At 40.3% G+C, this 25,162-nt stretch overlaps 1 protein-coding gene across 1 annotated transcript; it reads right to left on the minus strand.

The window, feature by feature from the left end:
- Positions 1 to 825: 825 nt before the first annotated feature.
- armc2 (armadillo repeat containing 2) lies at positions 826 to 15,766 on the minus strand. The gene is made up of 17 exons (XM_070849639.1): positions 15,549 to 15,766; positions 15,369 to 15,441; positions 14,851 to 15,016; positions 14,090 to 14,216; positions 11,229 to 11,296; positions 10,413 to 10,520; positions 9,243 to 9,427; positions 9,016 to 9,118; positions 8,621 to 8,835; positions 7,786 to 7,931; positions 6,253 to 6,352; positions 4,559 to 4,889; positions 2,804 to 2,926; positions 2,543 to 2,656; positions 1,985 to 2,117; positions 1,339 to 1,493; positions 826 to 1,077 (listed from the first exon to the last, which is right to left on the minus strand). The coding sequence occupies exons 1-17, from the start codon at positions 15,764 to 15,766 to the stop codon at positions 944 to 946; spliced, it is 2,499 nt and encodes an 832-aa protein (XP_070705740.1). The 3' UTR covers positions 826 to 943.
- Between the last annotated feature and the right edge of the window lie 9,396 nt (positions 15,767 to 25,162).

Genomic DNA, 25,162 nt, shown 5'->3' on the forward strand with positions numbered 1-25,162 from the left:
CGTAAAGATACCAAGAAATTAAGACCTTAGTGAGCCTTATGGGATGGGTTGGGTATGGGTTATTCAACTGCATTAAAAAGACTAGAAAAAATACAAATATTACAGTACACAGAATTGCAGAAAACATCTGGTATTTTCACATCCACACATTTTTTTACTATTCAGTACAGATCCATTTCTTATGAATTATTATTATTATTACCTTTATTAGCCACCTTAAGTCTGCTGCTGTGAGTATGACATCTGAGGCCTTAAAACTGGCTGCGAAGCCAACGAGCGCATCAATACCATGTGTTTTGGGACTGTCAGGCTCTTCAAAAATATTGGTCTGATCTTCACAATGCTTTAAAGTGTATATTTCAAATTGGTATTCCATTTAATTTTAAGACGATGTTTTGGGGTTGTAAAACTCTAGCAATGAAAACAATTGATGGATACCTTTGGAATATAGTTTTGGCAGCTGGGAAAAAGGCCATTACAAAGAAGTGGATGGTACAGAGAGACCCAACCATCCGGGACTGGACCCAAATAATGACTGACATTTACAAAATGGAAAAGATTACTTTTGCAATGAACTTAAAAATGGACACTTTTTTCTTACACTGGAAAAAATGGGAAAAATATGCAAAACAGTATATGCCTGACATTGCATAGAATATGCTATTCATAAATGTTTATCCAAAATGTGACCAGCCTTAGACCCGATGCAGTGCTACAATGTTCCATCTCTGGGAGTTTCAATGTTATTTTTGTTTACACATAAAAAAAAAAAAAAAAAAAGGACGGAGACAAAAGATTTGTACAGTTTGTAAAAGAAGATTTTTTTTCCATGAAAAGGAAAACTACTTTTAAAATCAGAGGGACATGTTTAATAGTTGTGATGTAGATGTAGGAAGAGGTAAAATGCTAAGGTTTCTATGACGGCTTGAACTCCATGTCCCAGTCAGGTTGTCAGGTCCGGAGGCTGGAGCATCTTCATCAGTTTTTGAGCTACAGGTATGAACTCTAACTCCCAGCATGCCTTGTGGAAATCCCTCAGATCTTCATTTTCTATCCACCCCAAAGCCTCTTCGACGTCTAGGGGATGAATTAAAAGGAGTGGACAGAGGATGAAAGGGTGGTGAGAGGTGTCAGGTTTGTTTTGAATACTTTTCACTGACAGGTTTTGTGTTCTAGCAGCTCCCAGATGTAAAAATGAAGGTATTGTGTTTGCGATAGAGGGAATATCTGTGTCCCTCCCTTCCCCCCGAGGGCCACTGGTGTGAATAAGAGCATGTTCTTTCCAGCCTGGCTCCCTCCCTTGTTATGTAAGGATTAGTAATAACACTGAGCACTAACCTAAGTATGTAATGAGGATCTCCAGCAGTGACGCGCTCTCCTGAGTTTCCAGCAGCTTCTCTGAGCTGCTGCCCATCATGTTCCACAACGCCTGACAAGCCTGGCCTGCCAGCTGCCAATCACCTGGTCCAAAGTCTTTCAGACAGTCCACAAGCCTGGTCACACACACACACACACACACAAACAGACATAGTATGACTTGAGGGAGAGGGATTCACATGACTAGCAGGTTTGTGGGTATTAGCTCCACTTCATTGGACCTACATCTGAAAGAGAGCTGTGTTTGTGTGTGTGTGTGTGTGTGTGTGTGTGTGTGTAAAGGGTGTATAAGTTCAAGAAATTCTCACTTAGGAAGTGAGAATCTGCTAACAAGAGAAAGTCACAGAATTTGTTCCACTTTGAATTCACTTTGAATTTGACAAATCTTTGTAAAATTACTTTTAACAAATAGAATGAATGTTTAGATGACTGTGTTCGTGTTTGTCAAAATTAAGACCATATTGCCCCCAAGAAAACCTGTCAACTCTCAGCTGCACACAACTGTCTTTAGTGAACTGTCCTTCAGATGAAATATGAAGATATACTGTGTATGTTCACACACATCCACACGAAGAAACTCTTAATCTCCAAGTGCATTAGGCCTTACTTGGCAACAACCCCCTCTTGCGAGAGATTGACCCTGTTGGGGGGGTCCAGAGCCAGGTTGGTGAGGAGCCCGCAGGCTGAAAAACACATCTCAGTGCTTTTTGAGTCGAGCAGCATCACTACAAACTGGTACACTGAGGGAGAGAGAGCGGGGAAAGATGACGGTGTGAGTGAGCAGATGAGGACAAAGTAGGGCTAAGATAAGAGGGCTGCTATCACCAGAGTCAGCAGGCATGTTTATACTGAGTGTAGCTGGCCTTGGAGATAAGTTCAGCCTAAACATGACACACCAGTGTACAGAGGTGCGTACTGTACTGGATAGTGTGTGTTTAGGTACTCACTTTTCTCTTTAGATGATTGGATGTTACAGTTTAGGCATCTTTACATAGGGCTTCCCCTTTGAGTTATTTCTGTGTATTATTAGGCTTTAAAGAGACATGCCAACTATTTACCAACGTTCATGCAAGTGTCAGTCAACACTGTACAAAATATGAAACAAGTATAGTATCACGTTGGAAAGTTTAGTGTGTGTCTATTGGTGTCTGTGTCCATCATATACCTCTGTTTTGCATAATGAAGTCCCGTACATCCTTGGACTGTGACAAATTTCCATATACACGAGTGGCCTCGAGCATGGCCTCCATACTGGAGCTGACCACCAACTTCATCATCACTGAAGTAAAGTGAGCAGAGGACAAGAGAGAAAAGTAAGAAAATGGAAAACAAAAAAAGGAAAATCAGCCATAAAGACAAACAGTAGCACACTGATTGTTTTTATATTTCACTTCTGCATTAAGATCAGTCAGTTTTTCAGTCTCACACTTTGTGATGGTGAGTTGACTGTGACTGAGTGCAGAGGTCTCTCCCTGGTAGAAGGACAGGTTGTTGATGGTGGCAGCCACATTCACCAGTAGCTCCTCGCTTTCCTGCACAGACCTCAGCTCTGTCACACACACACACACACACACACACAAACAGAAAAAGAAATTAATCATCACAAACAGTAACCTTGAATTAACATTATTTTAAAAAGAAATCTTGAAGTTTGTGTTTTTTAACTTTCCTTAAAAATCCTCCTGTTTAAAATACAGCCAACACAGAGAGCATCTGCCCTGCACGGTCAGCAGGAACAGGCCTCCATGCTCCTGAGGTAATACTGCCAACTACTCATTCATGTGAAGTAACTGGTGACTAGTCTCAACATAATGTGAGAAATCATCATGTTGTAAAGAATGCATGTATTCACTGAGCACTCAAAATGAACTCTTCTGTCCCTGATAATGACTAACCAGATGAATCCAGAGGTAAATAGTCCATGAACATGTATAGATAATTAGAACAATTATGGAACAGATTAAATGAGTCAAATACATGCTGAGATACAGTGAACACTCTTGGGTTTCAGCCTTTTTGCACATTACACCTCAACCGCACTGATATGATAGCGTGACATTATTAAAAAGTAGCTGTTATCTGTGGTTCATTTCAGCCGGATGTTGTCGGTTTGATCGTGAGCTGGCATACAAAGGTCAATGTGACCCAATCCAACCAGCCATGACACTGTGAGCGGCTTGGAAACCGAGTCCATTCCAGATATAGCAGCAGATGTCGTGCGCGCAGTCATAAATCGTGGATATTGCGGTCGGTGTCGACTGGCGCCTGTGTCACACTAAATTTTGTTTCTGGTTCTGACTGAAAATGCTGCTTTGTTGTGTTCCCCCTCAAAGCTCTGTAATGTAAAGCAGCACAGCCTGTCATGAAGTTGATCAAAACAGGGCACTGATCAGTCAAGCCTGCTCCTCTTTCATCCTCTACTGAGATTTTATTTCCTGTTTCCAGCTGTCACATCAACTCCACATTCTCCCTTGTTTGCTTACTTTATGTTTCTGTCTTCAGTTACTTAACTTACTTCCCATCTTACACTCTATTTTTGAGATTTGACATTTATTTCAATAGTTTGACCTCTGTTTTGTTAATTTAATTTTCTCTCCCAACTGCTGTGAAGTGTGTGTAGGAGGCAGGCAGCGGAGAGATCGAGAGTTTCACACCCACCTGTGTATCACTTCAACCTGTCCTGAAACCATCTAACCACATGGGAGAATTTCACAAACACAAACCAAGTCGGCTGTGAGATGTGACAGAACATCCTGCTCATGCAGCGAAGCGTTTTGCTCTGTTAGAAAAACACACAAGTAAACCCGACGTGGTTGTGCTGTTTATCAAACAGAAAGCATTAAGAGGAAAGCGAGCAATGGAGTGAAAAGACAAATGAGGAGTGTGTTTTCGACCAAAGTCATGTCTTGTTCCCAGCACAAGGGAAGTGGTTGGATGCCTTGCAGATACTTACTGTACGTACAAAGCACTCAACAGCTATTTTTAAACTTATCAGAACCCCAGATTTCACACACTGCTTCCTTTGTATGACAGAGATGGGCGAAAAGGACAAATCTAGAAATGTTGCAGCCGTAAATCTGCTTCTGACTGCATCCTGCATGTCCCCATCTCTCACTTAATCCATGATCTTTTTTAACACTGATAACTTAAAGAGGATGAGTTCCTCCTGCTCTCTGCTCACCAAGTGTCTCAATCAGCAGCTGGATGCAGGTTGTGTTGGTTGCCAGAGCTGGACCTACAGCCGGGTGGATGCACATGTTCGCCAGCACCCTGACCAGCTTCACCAGCACATCCTCAGCCTCATGCACACTCGCTGCAGACGCAGGAGGCTTGCTGGGTGAAGGGGAACCATTCTGTGGCTGTGTGTGCGATGAGTCGTCTCTGTGCTGGTAGCTGTCGTACAGAAGCAGGAGTGTGTCCACGCAGCCCTGGCACTGAAAGAGCTGCTGCCGAGCCTCGTCGCTCTTGGCTGTGAGGTTCCCGAGGGTAAAAAGAAGGCGTACGACAAGGTCCTGTGGGACAGAGGTGGAGAGGACTGTAGTGGTCAATCTGCATCTGTCAATTATTCTACTCTCTGAATTAAAGCAAACCAACAAAATGTGTGTTTAGATGTTTCTGTCTATTGCAAATGTGGTTGAAAGGCCCGAATGTGTTAGGAATAATGACAGATCCACTTTTTCTTGTATAGCAATTTACCTGATGTTTTTAAAAGCAATTTAGAGTATTCAGTGCTAGAAACAAATATTGTATTGATAGTATAGGATATATATTTCAAGCTTTTTTTTTTTTAAACTATTTTATGGTTCATATTTCTGACATTGGTGTATATTTCAGGGATGCAACAATCAATTCATCTCATCATCTGTTCTTGTAAAGATTATGTTTTTGATTAATCAATATCATTAACAGTAAATCCAGAAATACAATGATACAAAACAGAAAAATCCCCACTGTTGAGACGCTGTGACCTGCTAATGTTTGTCATGTTTGTTAAAAAATGATTAATCAATGATCAAAATAGTTAGACAGTAAACATAGTATATCAGTGTAATATATTTACAGTAGTATTGTGAGTAAAAGAAGACCCCCAAAGAGAAAGAGATTATTTCTGATGAGAAAATGAAAAACAGTAAGCATCAGATATCAGCTTCAGCACAGTGAGGGTGCTCTGTCTAGAAGAGCTATTGTCTGTGTCACGCATTTCCCCCAGAGAGTTCATGGCTCTGTAGGCGTGCGTAACTACATCCTATCTTTTCAATGAGTTATCACGCACTAACTGAGAAAAAAGGTAACAAATGCCACCCTGTGCGTCACCCTTGTATCCTGACTCTGCTTAGTAAATAACATGAAGAGCAGGTGCATTTAGAACATACTCTTTTTTTTCCCCATAAATGCTCAGTGACATTGGACATTGACAGGAGAGGACAGGCTGTCCCAGGACTAGGTGCTCATTACATGTCTTACAGTCCTGGGTGTGTATTTGAAGGCGTGTGTGTGTGTTTATTTCATATGAGATTAAGAGCAGATGTCAGTTGGGTCGGATTGTCCCCCCGCCCCCCACCTCTGTATCACCTCTACTGTATCTACACAAGCTCACCCCCTTTATTTTTTCCTCCTACCTCCCTCCTCCCCTTTCCTTGACTCACTCTGCCCCTCCTTGGATGATTAAATGGCAAAACACACACATACTACGTGCAGATGGACACAATGTCCCGTAAATGTGCTTGGACTTGAGGTACATAAACAACTTGCTCTGAGGGTAAACATGCTTAGTGGAGTTACATTATGAACACTGGAAAAGTTCATTTTCACTTCTCTCTACTACACGCAGACTCAAGCACACACACATAAACAAGACGAGGCTCGTCGACTCACCTGTTTTTGGCGATGTTTGCTCAGGAGTTCTAAAAATAGTTGGTAGCAGTTGGGGGTCTGGGCGAGAGCAAGGCGGCACTCCGAGTAAGAAGAGAGTTTACTGAGGGAGAGAGGGAGCAACAAATACCACTGACCACTCCACTCACACTGCTCCGCTGACTAAATATGGGGATATTAAATCAACATGGCTAATGGATAAGTAGGCATGGGCAGGGATGTACCTCCATCATTTTCATTATCTTCGGCAATAATGTTCAGACATGAACTGTTATTGGCACTGAGCCATAAAAATTGCCTTATATTTTGTAGTGAAAAAACACATTTTATGACACACTGAAGCACTTAACGTTTTATTTTGTGCTGCACACACTGATGAGTTACTTGTGCAAGCGTAGGAGACTCAGACCAAGAGTGAGTAACTGAAGATGGGTATCTGTTCACTTAATCATTTGTGTCACTGCACAACGTTTGGTGGAGGAATTGAGATCAGATGATTTAGAGCGGGGTCACAGAGAAGATGAGGCCACAGCTGCCTTTGGTGCTCAATTCCTGTGTATATTGAACTACTGTCCCATGTGCCTCTACCAAAGGTTAAAGTATGACTGGTACATATTGCAAAGTTCAGTTCAGTGTCTGTCTAGTTCTGTTCAGGTGCAGAAAACCTTCATCTTAGTTTCCAATTTCATCTCTCCAAGCCTTAAAGTGTTGAAGAACGGAATAACATACTCTTCCTCTTAAATGTTGAATTTATTCACAAGCAATAAAATATATTAATGCTTAATGCTTGCTGCTACAGCCTTATTGCTGTGCTGGTTGACCAGTAGCTCATGGTAGCTAATGCTAACAAACTTTAAATAGCTTATTGTGTAACTGACAGTCAGCTTGCTGACCATCTTTGTCGATTTATTTTACTATATTTTATAAATTATGCCACAACTGTGACTTGTGGTCACAGTTTTTCAACAAAAGTTATGTCTCTATCTAAACTCCTGTATGTGTTTTATTTTTGAGTACTGTCATATAGGCCACAGTGATTCCAGTTTCGCTATGGTTTGTAATGTAATTTTTAAAAAGAATATAAACACGTGTTGTTTTAATAGACCAAAGGTGCATATAGCACTTTAAAGTGCACATGAAGACTCTTTTTTGCATTCATTGTACTAATTTGTGCATTCAGAACGCCACTCTGAAAACACAAAAAACTGTTCATTACAGCAATGGGCGAAACGGAAATGAGCTGTGTCACTTCCTTGACTGTTTCTGTGATGGTATAGACACAAAACCGATATATAACCACATCCTGTCTGCCAAATGCTATGTTTCTCTGGAGACTTTTGTTTTGCGAGACCAAACTACAAACGTCCAAAGAGTCCATGTAAGAGAAAAAAGAAAGCAGTGAATTTAGAAGGAGAGGGACTGCTGAGAGGGAAAACAGAGAACAGAGGGTGAGAGCTGAATGATGGCCTGTTTGGATTCAGCTCACGACAGTTTATGATGGTTTCCATTTGTGAGCTGGAAGCACATGTGTGATACCTGTATATTCTGGAAATGTTGGTGCAGATGTCCGGGTCTTTGCGGTGATGATGCAGCACCAGACAGAGCTCTGATAGTATAGAGAAGGAGATGAAGAGTGGGCGGGAATCAGGATGATCTGCAAGGTTCCTCAGGGTCGCTGTCAGCTACATGGGTCAGAGGTCAGACAGAGAGAAAGAGGGGTAAGAGTGTTGGATAGCAAAAAGGCCCATATCTTTAGGCCCATATTGTGTGTCAGTGCTATTGTGGCTTGCACAAAACATTGGTCATATGCTCATCAAGGCTGGCTGCTGGCCTTTACAGGACGCCATACAGCAGAGCGACCGGAAACTATTCAGCATGGTCATAAATCATTCTATTACGAGAGGGAAACAGTAATTTCCAACACACGGCAGCATTGGAAGTTCTGGAAAGTCATGGTCTGCTTATTTCCCTCCTGTAACAGCATAATGAGTTGTGTTAGATATCAAATGAAGCGCTGGCTCAAGATGTTTGCTTCTGCCAACTTATGTGGTTAGCAGCAATCATTTTGGGGAGAGTGCAGCAGGGTGTGTTTTAGACTGAATTGGCCAGGCCAGCAGAGAACATTATGATCTTGGACCAGCTTATATACCAGACAAAAACATTTTTGTCTAATATAGGGAAAGTCTACATTAGCCAACAAACACACAAAGAAAAATACTGTTCCTTTATATTGACTTAGTAAAACTTTGTGTTTTCTAGCTATTGGTTTAAAAAGACTGATGTACACCAAAATCTAATCATTATTAAAAACATTTAAAAACATCCCTTCCAATACACAGCCGTTCTCAGTGGTGTTAAGCGTGTGACACACCTGTACAAGAATGTGTCCTGTTATAGTGAAGTTGGTGACTTGTGCTGTGCAGAGCCTCTGGATGAGTTTCTGAGCCACACCCATACAGTTCTTGTCCAGCAGGAGTCTGAGGATTGCACTGTTTCCTGAGAGAAATTTCAGAGTTCCTACACAGTACAGAAGAGCTTCTCCAGATGAAGAGATGTCCTCATTGCTCAAAACACAAAGAAACGAGTCTAGCCAAAAAAAAAAAAGGATGTTAACATCACACAATCTGTAATGACCTAAAGGTTTCCAAAAAATGGCACCAAATACAACTAGACAGATAAATATTCACCTTATGGAACGATAGTTTAGAACATAGGACTTGGTACAGAATAGGAAACTAGATCATCGTGACCTAGAATAGTGTTCACCTATGATAGAGTTGTTCTGGAAAAGGATGTCGTTGCTTTCACTGCGGCTGATCTGGAAGATGAGCTTGCAGATGTTGAGCAGGTTGTTTCCACTGATAGACAGCTGGAGGGAAAAATGCAGAAACCTTAAACAGCTTTTGTATTAGGTGCCCAAGTGCTGTGGATGTTCTTATGATAGTGATTTAGTGGCAGACATGCTGACACCCACACAGACTCAGACGACTCACAGCGAGGCAGAGCTTTGCGATGTGCAGGTTGAGCTGGGCAGAGTTGAGGTCGATGAGGCGGAACAGTGCTCGCAGTATCCCTGACCTCCTCTTACAGCGTCGGCCGAGCATGTCTGCCTCTGCCAAGGTGCCATGGAGACTGTCACACAAATCACACAGACGGTCCACTGAGGCCTCAGAGCTGCCTGGCACCGCAGGAAAGCAGATATTGTAAAGAAATTATGTCAAGTTCAGGGCAACATATCAAACATTCACAGAGAAAGCAAACATCCCAAAATGAAAACACTCACTTGTGTGTTTTGGCGAGTGTGCATGCATATAAATACAGATGAGTGATGTTTTGTGTATGTTGTGGTATGTGCAATATACTGGGCCCCTACTTCATGGTGCACATTTATTATTTGCATGAGGAACTTGAGGTCAAATCCTCAATATGAACAACACATTGGTCAGCAGTAAAATAACATCCCCTCCCTTTTGTAAGAAGCAGCTCTTAGTTTCGGTGGTCAAGTGCAGGGGAACAATTCTGCAACAGGCAGCTACAATCTTGACGCAGAGGAAGAGAAAGGGTGGAGTCTTTTCCTTGTTTTTGAGGTAAAATAAATGTTTTCCCTGCATAAATAACTGGGTTTGGCCATTTCTAAAAAAGGTTGGCTGCAGTCTCACACTCAACACTTCACTGCAATTTCCCACTGAATCTGAAAGGTGTTTTATGCATGAGCCAGAAGGCACTTGGTACAATAAATATTTAATATTTATCTTTCGAATGAATTTTCCATTAAATTTGTAGAGTGTTAAAATATTTACAGCCATAGATTCATTTCATGGCAGCCAGACTGCAGTTTCAGGATAAGATGATTCTGTATGGATGCCAAGCACAACACTATTTTGTTTGTCTTTCTTTAATGGTTGAAATGACAATGCTTTTTCATTTTGTGAGACATCATGCATGACTATCTGTCAGTGCTGAGCAATTACTTCCCAGCCTGCTGGATGAAAATGAACTATAATAAAGAAAAGGAGAAATGAGGCACTAATAAGAGAAGCTTACTTTCAATAAAAAAAAATACCTGACTCACTGCAACCAAATTATTGCAACTGATTGAGACTGATGTATGTCACATGTTTGCACTTTGTTATTGGGTTTTCTTGTTGCATTGCTCTCACTACCTGCAGCCACACTCTCTAGTTGTTGGAGAAGAGGAGCAATCATATTATTCCACACCACTGACTCTGCATCCTCCGCTGTGCTTGTGGTGCTGTCTCCATTCCCGAGCTCTGAAATGTGCAGAGAGAGAGATGCAGTTAGCCAATTACCACCTCCAAACCCAGACGGCGAACATGAGCAGCAAACATGGTTCACAAGTTCACTGTCTTAAAATAAAACAGCAGGAAGTTTTGATGCCACAATGAAAGGTCACCATCCACAGCTACACTTCCTCTGATGTCTGTTTCTGTGCTGATGTGAAATAGTCTGCAAATGGTCATGTGATTGTGCGCATGTGTGATGAAAACACGTGTGCATGTGTTGGTGCACGCAAATGTCTGCAGTCTCTCACACAGTACGCACCCTTTTTTGCTGAACATTTGCATACCCTTGCTTGGTGAGATGCAGGAAACTGTGGTTGCCCAAACCAACAGCTCTCTCAGCTATTGGCTGACTGCCTCTCATGGTGGAAATTAAACCCTTAGCAACAACACCCCAATCAAAGTTTGACACTTAGGAAGGGGTGTTCAGTTACTGGGGGAGAGGTGTGTCTAATCTATGTTGTTGGTAAAATAACATTTCTTACTATATTTAGGCCATACTTGGGCTGATTTCAGTTTGACTTTAGACATCAAAATAAGTTACTCATGATGTAAAATCAATGAATGTTTGAGTGGTGGAAACGTTTTTTTTATTCTACATGTTGTGCAAAATGTACAATTTATGCTTAATACGTTAAAAAAATAGCAGTGGCGTTAGTGTACTATATCTGGCCAAACCTGTTTTCCATTCTGCCGCGCACTCTGCAGGTCTAACTCCTGTGTCAACACCAGGCTGCATTATTCTACTGTTGGCACAAAGAAACAAAAAAACAAAGACTCAAGTTACATCAGATTTTAGATACTTGTTTGGTTTAATTAAATTGACTTGGGGAGATTTGGCTCACTTGGGCATTTAAACAATAGTACAAAACCTGAAGAGAAAGAAACACAAAATATTCAAATTCAGCATGCATCCTCCTGAAAAGTTGCTGACTTTAAATTTTGTCAACGAGGCTACAGGTGTATTTTCATCAAGTGCCACTAGGTGTCCCTGTTGCAGCAGAGGTTGAGACTTGTGTGCAGGTGCTGTTATCTGTAATGTGTGTGTGTCTGTGCACAGTTGCACGCATGCAGAAACCTGTATGGGTCTGTCTGTCTGTCTGTCTGTCTGTCTGTCTGTCTGTCTGCTTGTGTGTGAGAGTTTTTGTGTGCGTGTGAATCTTTCCACGTCCTTGCGGGCGTGTGTACCGTTGTGCATCACAAACTGCAATCCCCAACAGACAGGAACTAAGATCTTAGCTTTGTGGGCAGTCTGGTTAAAGCTGTTCATGCTTTGTCACTGTGAGATGTCTCCACTGTCTTGCCGCCTCTGTGCAGTAACCGTAAAGTGCTCCCAGAAGCACGCCCATTGTCGTGCCATATTATGTGTTGTGGCTTGCCCTCTGCATGTCACTGTTGTATCTTACTCTCTACATGTCATTGTCAAGTCTGCACTATTCCTCTCACACACAAAGACTATGACTCAATGCAGCAATAATTTCTGTGAAACATGACAGGTTGTGTGTCTTGTGACTAATTACTACGTGACCAACTGAGAAATTAATTAATAATAAATAGAGAAGTTGAGTCATTCCACTCACTTCTCAAACTGCAAGATTTCTCTCACATAAGAGTGAATCAACCTTAGAACATATGGAAAAGTGTAATCACTCCTGTCATCATCATTGTGTTATCAGGACTGTGTGCTGCTTCTGCAGTGACATTAGCACAAAATGCTCTCAGGATGAAATATTTCTTGGAGCTTTTTCACTCTCTCACTGTGAGCTTCATTTCACGGTCTTGCTGACAGGTATGAGACAGAAAATGGACCAAAAAATGTTTCCTTTTCATCACCAGAGGGTGCAGCTTGATGACATTAGTGTTAATATACAGTATGCTACTATAGAGTGCACTTTCACTTTGATGGAGATTTAGTGATTGGTACAAGCTGGCACACAGGGCATATGCAGCAGGGAGCGTTGGCCGAGGCATGTTGCAGTGAATGTCAGAGAGGGGGCTTTGGCTCTGTATGATAGGATTAAGAGCCTGGTAATAAGGCCTCTTTGTGTGATACTGCATTCTCTGAGACATGACCTCATCCCTGTCTTAGGCCTGGCCAGTGCACTGCAGTCACAACACACGCTGCTGCCAGCCTTGCCCAGATGGGCACCCAAATCTAATAGAGAGCCATTTGGAGCTATAAAGCTGCGGCTTATTGGAGAAAAAGAACCTAGTGGATGTCTAATCTCCCCTATCTTTATATCTCATCCAACTCATCACATTAATCTGTCATGTTGTGTCTATTTCCACTTGCAGTCAGTGTAATTCTGGCTTGACTATCTGTGATTTTCACTCTGTTTGTCTCTATCTAGTGGATCTTCTATGTAGTTCACTGCACACTAAAGAACAGTCTTCAAAAACTCTGACCTAACACTAATCAAAAAGGGAAAGTCTTTAATCTTATCCTCTTAAATCATAAACTGACCGCAGTCTCATCTCTTGAGACCTGTCTTTGTCAGCAACAAGTTATTCAAACATTGTGTGTTAACTTGGCTTGAGAAAGAGAAGATGAGGAGCTTGTGCTGCAGGCAATAGCCTAGATTTCCTGTAAAAGTGTTTTATGGTCTGTCCCCCTCTACAGCCCCAGCAGCCCCACCCAATCGATAGGTGGATGGATTGTAACGACAGCCCCCGACCTCACGCCCAGAATTATGCCCCTCGTGCTGACACACAGCTGATGAGGTCGGCAGAAAAAAGCAGAGCTTTTAGCCTCTCTGCACTGTAAAGGTGTAAAAGCTGACACATGATAGTAATGACAGATAGAGGCAGTTTCATTTGGAATGAAGCTTGCCAAGAAACTGGGTTTAACTGTGATAAAGATATAGTGTACAGTAAAGTATATAAGGATTTAAAATGGGGTAGAGTGTCTCAAGTTGAAGAATTTGTTCAGTTAGTGACACCATTGCTGGTCTGACTGACTTCATATGTTCAGCTGTCAGTGCTGGTAGCTGAATGTATCTAAAAAGTTTGGACTCTGGATCAAGTAAATCACTGCTTTAAAAGTATTCACTTAGAAAATGAAGAGTTTGAGTTACAAAAGGAATACCAGCCTTTTGTGTGTTGTCCCAGTAATCATAATTAAAAGTGTATGTGGATCATGGGTTGGGCATTTAAGAGCAAAACAAAAGACAAATAACTATAATAATGTCAGCCTTTCTAAGGTATTTCCTGTTATAATGCTCTCTCCCCAGTAGTCTGGATAAGTTATGGACCAAAACGGGAACACAAAAAGACATTAGAAACTCTGAATGTGACATACAGGGGCAATGCAAAGAGAGAGGAAAGGAGGAGGCGGAGGAGGATCTGATGAAAGTCAAATATGGGAGGCACAATCAACTCCATCTAGTAATGGCTCCCACTGCAACCTTTGTGTGACTATAAATCTTCAACTCATTGTCGTTCTGTCACTTGGTCAAAAAGAGGGAACAGGAGAGGGTGGTGGAGGCAGATGACAGGGAAGGACAGATTTTGCAAGTCAAAGAGAAGGATAAAAAGGATACCTTTCACTTGCTGTTCTGCGTGGGCCAGGTTTGTGGGGACTAGTGTGGACCTCGGTGTGGTCTGCACTGGGGAGTCGTTTAGCTGACGGCTGCTTTTGTCCTGGGCCTGGATTCAGTCCCTCTTTCACTAAACACATAGAAATGATGTGGCAGGAAGTTATTTACAGGTTGTTTCTGTATGCTGCAGCAACATTTCTACTTCTTTCGCTGGCTAAAAGTACAATTTGTACACAATCAAATGCTGTATACGTATATTCAGGTCAAAGATTTCCAAATTTAGTGAATGCTTTTGAACATCTTTGTCATCTAATTTATTGCTCCAAATAGTAGAGCAGATTTGTGAGCAAAGGTTTGAGAGAGAGAGAGAGAGAGAGAGAGAGAGAGAGAGCGCTCATTTCCCACTCAAAACAGCAGCACTAAATTACGTTTTTCATCAAGCCCAACCACAGAGAATGTAAATCAGGTATAATGTCACCATGTGAATGGCTCCATTCATTTCCCTTTGAGAAAGCTGCGACTGCATTAGTGCGCACACAGAAGATTCAAAGCGATGCAATGGGTGAAGTAAATGTAGTGCATCTAAATCTTAAACCTCCATTTCTAGCATTTTATTTTGAGCACAGTATGAATGATAAACTATTAATAATAATGACTTTACTATGTCTCATACATTCAGTGCCTATGCAACTTTTCTTTTTTCTTTTGTCTACCATCTTTTCTCCCTTTATCCAGACGTCATCAGTATTACTTTCCTTCCTCACCGTCTGTGTGTCTGACCACAGAAGGCAACATGGTCAAAGATCCAGCCTTTAGGAGGCGCGTCCGTGCACCTGTCAACCCCCTCTTCACCTCCAGTGGGTCAGAGGGGGGTTTGGGGAAGGCCTTGAATGGATCCTCGCCATCACAGGGGACTGGAAACTTTGGCTTCTGGTACCAGACAAATATATTAGTGGCATATGATGGTGAGAACAATGAGCCAGAACGTGAATCCATCAGTGAAAAAACTCAAGTCCACAAAGTGATCCTATTATTTTGGTTAGTCATTTACTCATATTTTGATCGCATATATTAACATTATAATCCCATTTATTAAAACCAGATAAGCTTTCATGTTGGCGTACAGAGGCGTGTATACTCCTTATCCTATTTTTCACTTTTCATGGTAATACTCATGACATTAAAAGATGCAAATATGTGCACACGATTACAACAAATAACTCCTCAATTTGAATTTGAATTAGAACTACCATAATACAGATGTTTGTGTGAGGAAACTTACATGGTCCAGAGGGGAGAGTCGAGTCCCTGAACCTGGCCTGGAGTCAGGAGCATCAAAATTTTGAGCATGAAGGCTGAAAAATGAAAAAATTGTTCATTACCTCTAAGAGTTACACGATACGCGCAGTTAATCTGAGAACCTGACAACATGAAGGAGATTTAAGTGGAGTTTGTGACTAACCTGAAGGTCGATGGAGGCCTGTTGTCCTGATCGGCACGAACAGAGCTCTTTCCAAAGAGTTGCCTGTGTCCATCTCTGGGAGTAAATGGTCGCCGGGTAGACTGGACTCGCAAGGCCTGTCTGGCATCACTGACAATTTCTGCACTTGTTTTCCTCAAAGTGCTGTGCCGTGGAATGAACGGGCTGCAAATCTCATGTTTTCTCTCCATGGAGGCCATTTAGACCAATGTGGCATTTGCCAAGAGAGTCTGCAAATGACTTCAGTGCTTTGATTTCATAATGGGAGTGGTTACAGGGTGTCACACTGGTGGGAAACAGTTGGACATATAAAAAATAATGTCAGTATAGAAAATGGTGCAGTGAAGGTTGCAGTGAATAACATTTGAAGGATGGACAACAGTGATAGACGAAATGTGTCAGGATCCTTAACATAAATGAAAGTAGCAATACTACAAAATGAAATTACTCTATGACAAGTAAAAGTCCTGCATTCAATGTTACACAAGTAAAAGTACTGAAGTATTATTAACAAAATGTACCGACAGTCTATCAAAAGTAAAAGTCCTCATTATGCAGCAGAGTGGTTAGTGTTATTTACCACAAGCTGTGACTAAAGATTATTTTCATTATCAATTTATCTGATGATAATTTTCTCAAAAAAAACGATCAAGCGTTCAGTTGACACAATGTCACAGCATGGTGAAGTAATAGTTGACATATTGGTATGAAAATCTTAACCCACAAAGTAACTAGTAACTATATCTATCAAATGAATGAGTAGTGTGGTAGAATAAAAGTATAGAGCTGTAAATAAGTCCACAAGTAAGGTACAAGTCTATTAAAATTGCACTAAAATGTGGTAATATACTTATGTACATCCCACTACTGATTGCAAGTTAGTATTTCTTCAAACATGCCAATTATGTTTTGTCACTTTTGAGTGCATAAAGTGGCATGTTGCTAATTGTTGGTGTTACAGTGGTTAGAAAAATCAGATAAATTCCAAATGATACACTTTTTTACTTTGTTTAGTTCATTTAGTTAAAGCATAGGCACAACAGTACAACCTCTATTTATTAAATTTGGTGGATTCGTGGATAAGAGAAGGGGGTGGAAATTAATTGATACAACTGGAGGAGATGAAACTGCATGTTAATTGAAAAAAAGATGGGTAAAAATGCATGTCAGATGAAAAATAGAGTGATAAATTATCGAGTGCTTTGATTGATTTAAAGCGAGTGGATGATCAGATTTTAAAATTTCATCATGTGGAATTCAAAAAATCAGGGGAACTGAAATGACAGCGGGGAGAGGGGCAGGAAAAGGGTTTGCAAGCATGGGATGCATAGCCTATTAATTTGGTCATTTATCATAATCAGTTATATCATATATGTCATTCTATTAATATTATCTATATTATATTATCAGTCTGTTTTCCTGTGAGATTCGTTGTGGCAAGCTGAGAAAATAAACCAGAAGCACAAACAATAGCTGCAGAACACAGGACATGGTTTTTGGGTGGCAGTAACACAAATTGCTTGCTGTAAATGATAAATGTGTGGATTTACTGTAAAGGTTGACAGTAGACAGCCCAGTTGATTTTCAGCGCAACAATGTTTAAGTTTATAAAACTACCTGACTGTTATCACTCTATTTTTCAGTTCACATTTGAAAGCATTTTCATGACAGTCATTTTAAAAAATATATTTTTGTTACTCTCACCTTGAAGCCTTAAATGATAAGACAATGTTGTGAATGATGACTGGCGAATGAAACATACATAGATGTATCCATGGAAACATGGCCCTGCTCTGATCTAATCTACTTTATATTTATCTGTATTTTTCATTTTTACCCTCCATTTTCCCGATTCATGTGCATTTTTATCAAATCATTGATAAAAACGGAGGTCGATACACATTTGACCACTTCACGTGAGAGCGGGAGAGAAGGGTCCCTCTGCGCGTTCACGCTCCGTCTCCATGGTGACCAAACGCCGCAGTTGTGGCTTGGACAACAAACGCTAACAAACAAAATAACATTAGCATTCAAGAAGCAGAGCTAAAGTGTTTATGGTCCCCTGTAAGAGCAGACGAAAACTTCTGTTCTGTATTAAGTGAGCCCAACTTTTCCATGAGCAGACGGAGAGGCGGTGACAAACAGGAAGCGTTAGTTTATCCACTAAACGATTAAATGTGAGTAAAAAAAATTTTAAAACTTACCGTGAAATCCTCTGTGGGTGATGGTCGGGACCGCTATCACTCCAAATATTAAACCTCCATTAAGCCTCCACTGACAAAGCAAACCGATCAAAACACCTTAAATTATTAGTAAAGTGTGAAGTTTCCCAGCTGGCAGCTCGACAGTCAGACAGTCACGTGCACGAGCTTCACTTTAGGAGCAGTCTCGCGTGATTCGGCGACGCGCGTTCACCGGTCCTGGAGGTTCAAACTTCAGCTCCACGCGGAGAAATGTAAGTACACACTGTTAATTTACTGTGGATTAGTTGTTTTTAAGATGTGTTACTAATCGTCCTGATAGATATACTCACATATATACAGCTGTGCAAGAAGTCAGATTACTGCATTCAAATGAATAATCAATCAGTATCAAAATATTTAGCATCAAAACAGACGCCTACTTAAAGGTATCAAAAGTAAATATACTCATTATGCAGAATGGCCCATTTAGAATCATATTTTGTATCACTTTTCATGTGTACATTTCTTTAATGTTGCAGCTGCTGGGGCTGATTTTAACTAACTTATTACTTACCTACAATAATACATTATAATTTAGTATGTTGATAGGTATTTTGTATGAAAATCTAAACCTGCAAAGTGACTAAAGCTATCAAACATATGTAGTGGAGTAAAAAGTACGATATTTGCCTCCAAGTGAAGAAGTTTGTATAAAGTGGCATTAAATGGAAATACTCAAGTAGGTACAAGTAGCTCACAATTGCTCAGTGTGTGAGTACATGCACTTGCATTAGTGGATGTTATAAGAAGGACATTGAATGATGCATAATTGCAAAAATGTTGAGGGCGACACGATGAAGTCTAAGGAGTTATTTCCACTGTCGTCCTTAATGTAAAGATAATAAAGATGCATAAAATAAATCGTCCAAGTCAAACACCACCACCATCACTATGTACACTGCTTATCCCTCAGGGTCGCAGGGTCGGCTGGAGTCAATCCCAGCTGACACTGGGTGAGTTGCGGTTGCTATTCAATCACAGGGCCGACACATGCTCATGTTCACATTCACACCTATTTATAGTCACCAATTATCCTAATCTGCATGTTTTTGGACTGTGGGAGGAAGCCGGAGAACCCACAAACCTGGAACCTGCTTGCTGGGAGGCAACAGTGTTAACCCACGCACCACTGTACTGCCCCAAAGTCAAACAAATTATAAAAAATGACCTACAAATAACAACTGCCATTGTGCGCATGTTATGTTTCACATAAGACATAATTTGACGGTCTTAATGAAAATACTCATTTTATTCTGCACTGAAGAATATTTTTATTCTTAGACTAATATGCCAGTGCTGAAAAACTCAAATCAAACTGGAAAAAGTTCATTTTTTAATTACCAGATAACTGAAATGATAAAATGTTGAGCAGCGAATTTTGCATTATGTATGTCCTACACTCATGAGCTAAACTTAGTCAGTACAGCAAAATTAGATCAATTAGCACATACACACACACCATATATCTTCAACATCCATAGATCACTCTGTCTTCATTGTGGCTTTGACTGGAAATGTTTCTCTGAATATGAACCTTTCTTCTTGTAAACGCATACAAATTTATCTTGTCATACTGTTTTGTCATCACAAGAAAAGTTTGTAAAATAAGTTGACATGACACAACGTGTATAACATTAGATTTATTTATGTATGATATTTTTTGTCATGTAGCGGTCATATGCCTTAATCCATTTAGTAACTAGCAGTGTTATATCCAGGACACTGTAGCAGATGGATGTGTGTGGTAAACACCGCAGCCATAATTTGATAAAGCTGATAAACAAAAGTCAGAAATCAGTATCACAATGGAGGAAGAAACAAGCGCAACTAACTGAAATAAAATCCATCATTTGATAAACTGACAATAGATTGACAATATCAGCTATTGATAATATACTTTACCATTAAATTACATTTTTATTGAGTGGCAACTTAAAACTGAGCGTACCTGTCGTGTGTCTCTTCTACACATTAAAGCTTAGAGAATGCAAATTTAAATGTACCCTCATCAAATTCAGTTTAAAAAAACTATTTTCTGACCACCGTTGAGATACCTTCAGTCAGTAGTTGTAACTGTTGTAGTTGTTATTATGTGGTGGGAGCTGTAGCCTACTTTCACGTCTCCTCTCGTTCATGTCAAAGACGCTTCACTATTCATTCACTATAATACTGTAATCCAGATAGCTTGTTCTATTGACATATCCGTTCTCGATAACACAGAAGGGAAGATAAGTGTAAGCTAAATAAAACAGTATTTCATGTAATAGACAAGTTGCCTTCTTTTCAGTTTTATTGAAAGTTACCACATTTTTTACCTGACTGAAATTCTGACTGAAATGTAATTCAACAAGACAACAACAACAAAAGAAACAGAGAAATCCTAAATTACATGGTCTCATATTAGCAGCATTCACAAAATTATTACATTACAATATGAAAATATTAAATACCAACTTTCAGCAAAATAATTTTTTTTTGTAGTTTCAAGAAGAATTTTGTGTTGCCAGCCTGATATTCGGATTCGTCCACCATTTTGTTGTCACAGAAAGTATGACGTTTCAAAAAGTAAGTGGACACAAAATGGCCACAGACTTACGCTGTGTTCGTCAGCAGAGTTTCACTCTCTAGTTGTTGTCCATTGCAAGTTGATCTTTGATGCGACATTCCTGCTCCGGTTGTACCATGAAAGACCAATAGCTGCCTGCACCCCTCATAACATAGTTGTACAAGAGAAAAGACCTCCAGCTTTTACTTCCTCTGTCCATGTGATTTTAACCGTGTCGTTCCCGCTCTCTTCAGGCTGCACGTACTGCAACTCAAGCATCAACGCAGAGAAGTAGTAGAATTTGATGGATAATCATAGATAAACTCAGGGTTCAGGAGGAGTACATGACGCAGGAGTTCATTCATTCAACTCACGCTTCGCTCTGGGTCTCTTTAACCCGTCTAGATGGGCCGACCACTTTAAACACCAATCAGGTCTGTCTGGATTTGTACACTCGTCCACTCGTAAACCTTTTCCCCCTAGCTTTTTATTTTTTACACTGTGAAATATACATCTGAACAATCTTGTGAGTCCCTGGTTGGATTTAAATAGCCTTACATGCTTCAGTCTCTTGGATACAGTGAACCTGATTGGCCGAGAGTGCATGCTTGGCATGCCCAATCACAGGGCATCACCATGGAGCTAACCAGCCAATGGGAGGAGGAAGATGGTCTCTGTGATTTCATTGTCACTAAGGGAGGAGGAAACACACTGCCAGGACAGTTGGCACTAACATGCTAAGCAGTGGACTCTATTAGAGTCAGAGTCTATATGTTTGAGATAACCTGTGGAGCCACATCAAGAGCGTTTCCAAGGAGAAAAAAAGAACAAGGCCGGTCTAAAGATGAAGCTCCTCTCACCAGGAGCTGCACAGTCCCATGCACACGAGCTCATAGTACACTCACGTCACTGTTACCAGTGCTGCTCACGTCACAGGAATGAATGGGTTGATTTGTGAGAGCCATCGTCCTGCTTGAAGGTGGTGTGTCTCCTTGGCAACCAGCTCCATCTCTGGCCAGTAGCTCCGACTGACAGAGAGCACTCTGTCAACCCCCTCATCTCACCTGCTTATATTACAGATGCACTTGACTATAATATCATCATTGATAAAGCCCCAGATTATTTTAATGCTTAATTATTTGGATTTTGAAACTGCAGAAATTACAGACAAATGTCCAATACAATTTAAAACAACACAAATGATTTGTTTTGTCTGAACATCCTGAAAACCAAACATTCTTGAAAAAGCAATAAAGCCTCTCATACGAGGCAATCTGGCAATTTCTGCACAGTATTTCTATTGATATACTGCACTGATATATTATCCCAATAGTCAAATGTTTCAAGTCCAAATTAACTATACAGTACGACAGGTACAGAGGTATTAAAAATTCTACTACTACTACTAATAATACATTTAAAAGATTAAATAATAAATGAATATTGAATTATATTTTGAACATCCCCATTTTTTAAACTCATACATTTGGCTCATGAGTTTCAGCTTTCAGGCCAAAATGTGACAGTATGCATCCTTTTAAAGCATTTCATAACTTGAGCATAAAAAATTGAAAATAGCAGTTTGACCCGCCTTAACTCTTAACTCACAGTCCACTTATTGGCCTTTTCTGATGAAAGCTGCAAAATGTGGTTGTAAGCACAGTAAAATCTTCACTAAGTGGAGAACTTTCTGGTCAAACAATTTAATGCTTGTTTTTGTCCCCCAAATACAAATTTTATCCTTTGAAAAGCCACTGTTTACAAATGAAAAAAAAATCATGCAGACATTGTTACTTTACTGTAATAAGTTTTCCCTATCATACTAGCAAACATTCCTTTTTAAAGTGAAGTCGTCACTGGGACAAAGGTTACTCTCCTTTCCCCTGATCTCTTCTTGTCTCTCTTTTTGTTATATTTAGCCTTTTTCTAACTCTTTAGTCAGCTTTTCCAGCAGTGATATAAGTAACCACCCAAGTAGAGTAAAGTTTTTATGAGCTTGCAGGTTGAGATTTGAACTTGACAGAAATTAGCAGTGAATCCTTGGGTTTTGCTCTTATTCAGCAGCTTGCTTGTTTCTGACAGACGTGGTTAGTGTGCCCTAACGCACACACACACACACACACACACAAAAAAATCTACTATTCAGCTGTGTTGCTTGTGCAACGTTACAGATTCAGCTTTTCTACTTAGTCAGAAAGTATAAGATGAATTAGGTTCTTCTAGGAAAGTGGGTAATAAGGAGAGCTGTCTCTTACGGGACGGACATGGCAGAACAGTGTGTATTCACGTATTGCGTGGAGATAAAAAGATGCTACAGTAACTTTTCTTACTGCAAGCACTTTTTTCACTTGATCAGTGTTGGTTGTCAGCTTTATTTGGGAAGGAAAGTCAAAAAGAATCACTTAATCTTGCTCAGTTAGTAAATTTTATCCATCCTACCTTTTTCCACGACACTATACATAATGTAATCAACATTCATGTCAGAGAGATGGAAGCGTCTTTCCACACCGTTCAGTCAGAGGCAGAAGTGGGCACAAAGCCAGACTCTCCTGCTCCCTGTAAGAGTGAACTGACACTGAACACAGACATTCAAATAAAGCAGATATGCCGGGCAGACAGTCGCCGCCTTATCACTCATCTCTCTTTGTGTGTGTGGAAAATAAAATATCTCACGCACACACACTCATATTACGCATACCTTTTTAAGAGCCTCACCCAGACATGAAGAAGAAACACACTCAAACACTTAAAGATATGAGCATGCAGTACATAACAGCAAGAGACATTATAGAATAAAAACATAAAGGTACCACTATAGAAACTTATTTGTAATTAACCCTTACTACTCTACTATTTATACATGCATTAACATCATCAACATCAATAAACAAATTATATATATAATAATATAATATGTATAAATACCTCCAGGTTTTGAATTGTCTGCTAGCTGTAGCTTGATATTTATCCTACAGACGGGAGAGTGGTATTATTTCATCTATCTCTTGTCAAGAAAACAAAGAAGTGTCTTTCCCAAAATGTTGAACTATTTCTTTAAGATATGCATTTTACATTTTCATATGGGCCCAGGGAGGAACTGGTTTTTGTTTCTCCCAAGATTGCCATCACCCTTTCAGATCCCAGTGAGGCATATCCATGTCATTTTGTATGCTAATCAAAATGCAGCCGACTCAGCCCTATCTCGATGGAGCTTATGTCTGTTTCTATGAATAGATATGCGGGTGTGGGTGCTGACCTGTGTGTGTGTGTGTGTGTGTGTGTGTTTCACTGTGTTCCTCCGCTGCATCAAAGCGCTTTTCACTAAGGCCACCTGACCACACATAAACACAAGTCTTAACTGCACTCTAACATGACAGGCCCGCTTTTTTCCAGTATTTATCTATTTGTGAAGCATTTACAGGTGCTGAAATACTAATGCAGAGTGTTGTCTGTGCTGCTCCCTCCTCATGTTGTTAGGCCCATAAAGTGAGCATCAAGGTCTGTGTTCGGCACACTCACAATAGGCTTTTCTCAACAAGCACACATGGGGGCTGCTGAAGGCCATCCGGGCCTGCCTCGCTCTTTTACAGAGTCTGTTCTTTTTCAGGCTTTGGTAGGTTTATCAGGGTCACAATTTTCTAAGTACATTTGTGTGTCTTTTTGCCCATGCATGGCAATAACTAACGCTCTCCTTTTACTTAAGTGTTGCCCATTGATGTTGCACAACCAATGGTGCAATCAAAATCTTTTATTAGGAGCAAAGAAAATGAGAAACCGTGTTTGCTTTCATTCATTCCCATGGCCTTTCATCATCTTATATGAAAATGTTTCTGATCTGCCTCCTCCTTTAACTGCTGAAAAAACATACTTAATATTGTGTTACCACCTTGATATGTCATGATACATTCAGTTCAGTTTAACATGCGTTATTGGAGCCCTAATTTTATGAGAAAATGCTTCTAAACTTAAATGTCAAATTGGGACATGTTTCAGAAGTTCATGACAGAAATATGTTTCATATCTGTGATTGGTGCTGATAGTATTGTTCCCCTCTTAAACCCCAAATAAGTCATTTGCCGGCGAATGACATATTGACACAGAAAACGAATATACATTGGTTCATGAACAACCTATAAAACATATAAAACATTAATTATTTCCATATTTGGTGCAATGTCTACACTTCTATACTTTGTCAAAGAAGAGTTTGAACATCACTTCATTACATAATTAGTATTGCAATTTAGAAACTATGCATCTTAGAAGCAACATACACTTGGATAAACATGACAGGCAGCTGTTGTGGTGACACGACTGGCCTGTGAGCTGCACTGTGCATGCTTAATCACTGTCGCTGGAATTGTGGAATGTAGTGGAAAAATATAAAGTACATAGATGCATACAAGCCTTAGGGTAACAAATGCCGATATAGAGTTGCCTTTCAAAGTGTGCTGACAGGAGTTTGCAGATGCACGCATAAAGACAGAGCCAAGTGGAACACAAAGCAGGAAAAATACAGGGTACTCATACTGAGCATTGTCATCTAAACCACGTGTTGAACCCAAACCACATTTTTAACCCAAAACTAAACATCCAGTAAACACTGTTGACAAATTCTAAAATGGTAAGATTATTGCATATCTAACAGACACAAAAAAGGTCTGGCCTATGTGCACCAGGATGACCTCCGGTGTGTCTATAGCAGGACATTCTGCAGAGCATTTTATGGAGCTCTATAGTAACCTGCACTACATTAACTGCCACACACACTCTACAGTGCATCACCATCATCAGTGAGGTCTTCGCCT

The sequence above is a fragment of the Pempheris klunzingeri genome, chromosome 18 (genome assembly GCF_042242105.1).
Source record: "Pempheris klunzingeri isolate RE-2024b chromosome 18, fPemKlu1.hap1, whole genome shotgun sequence".
NCBI lineage: Eukaryota > Metazoa > Chordata > Actinopteri > Acropomatiformes > Pempheridae > Pempheris > Pempheris klunzingeri.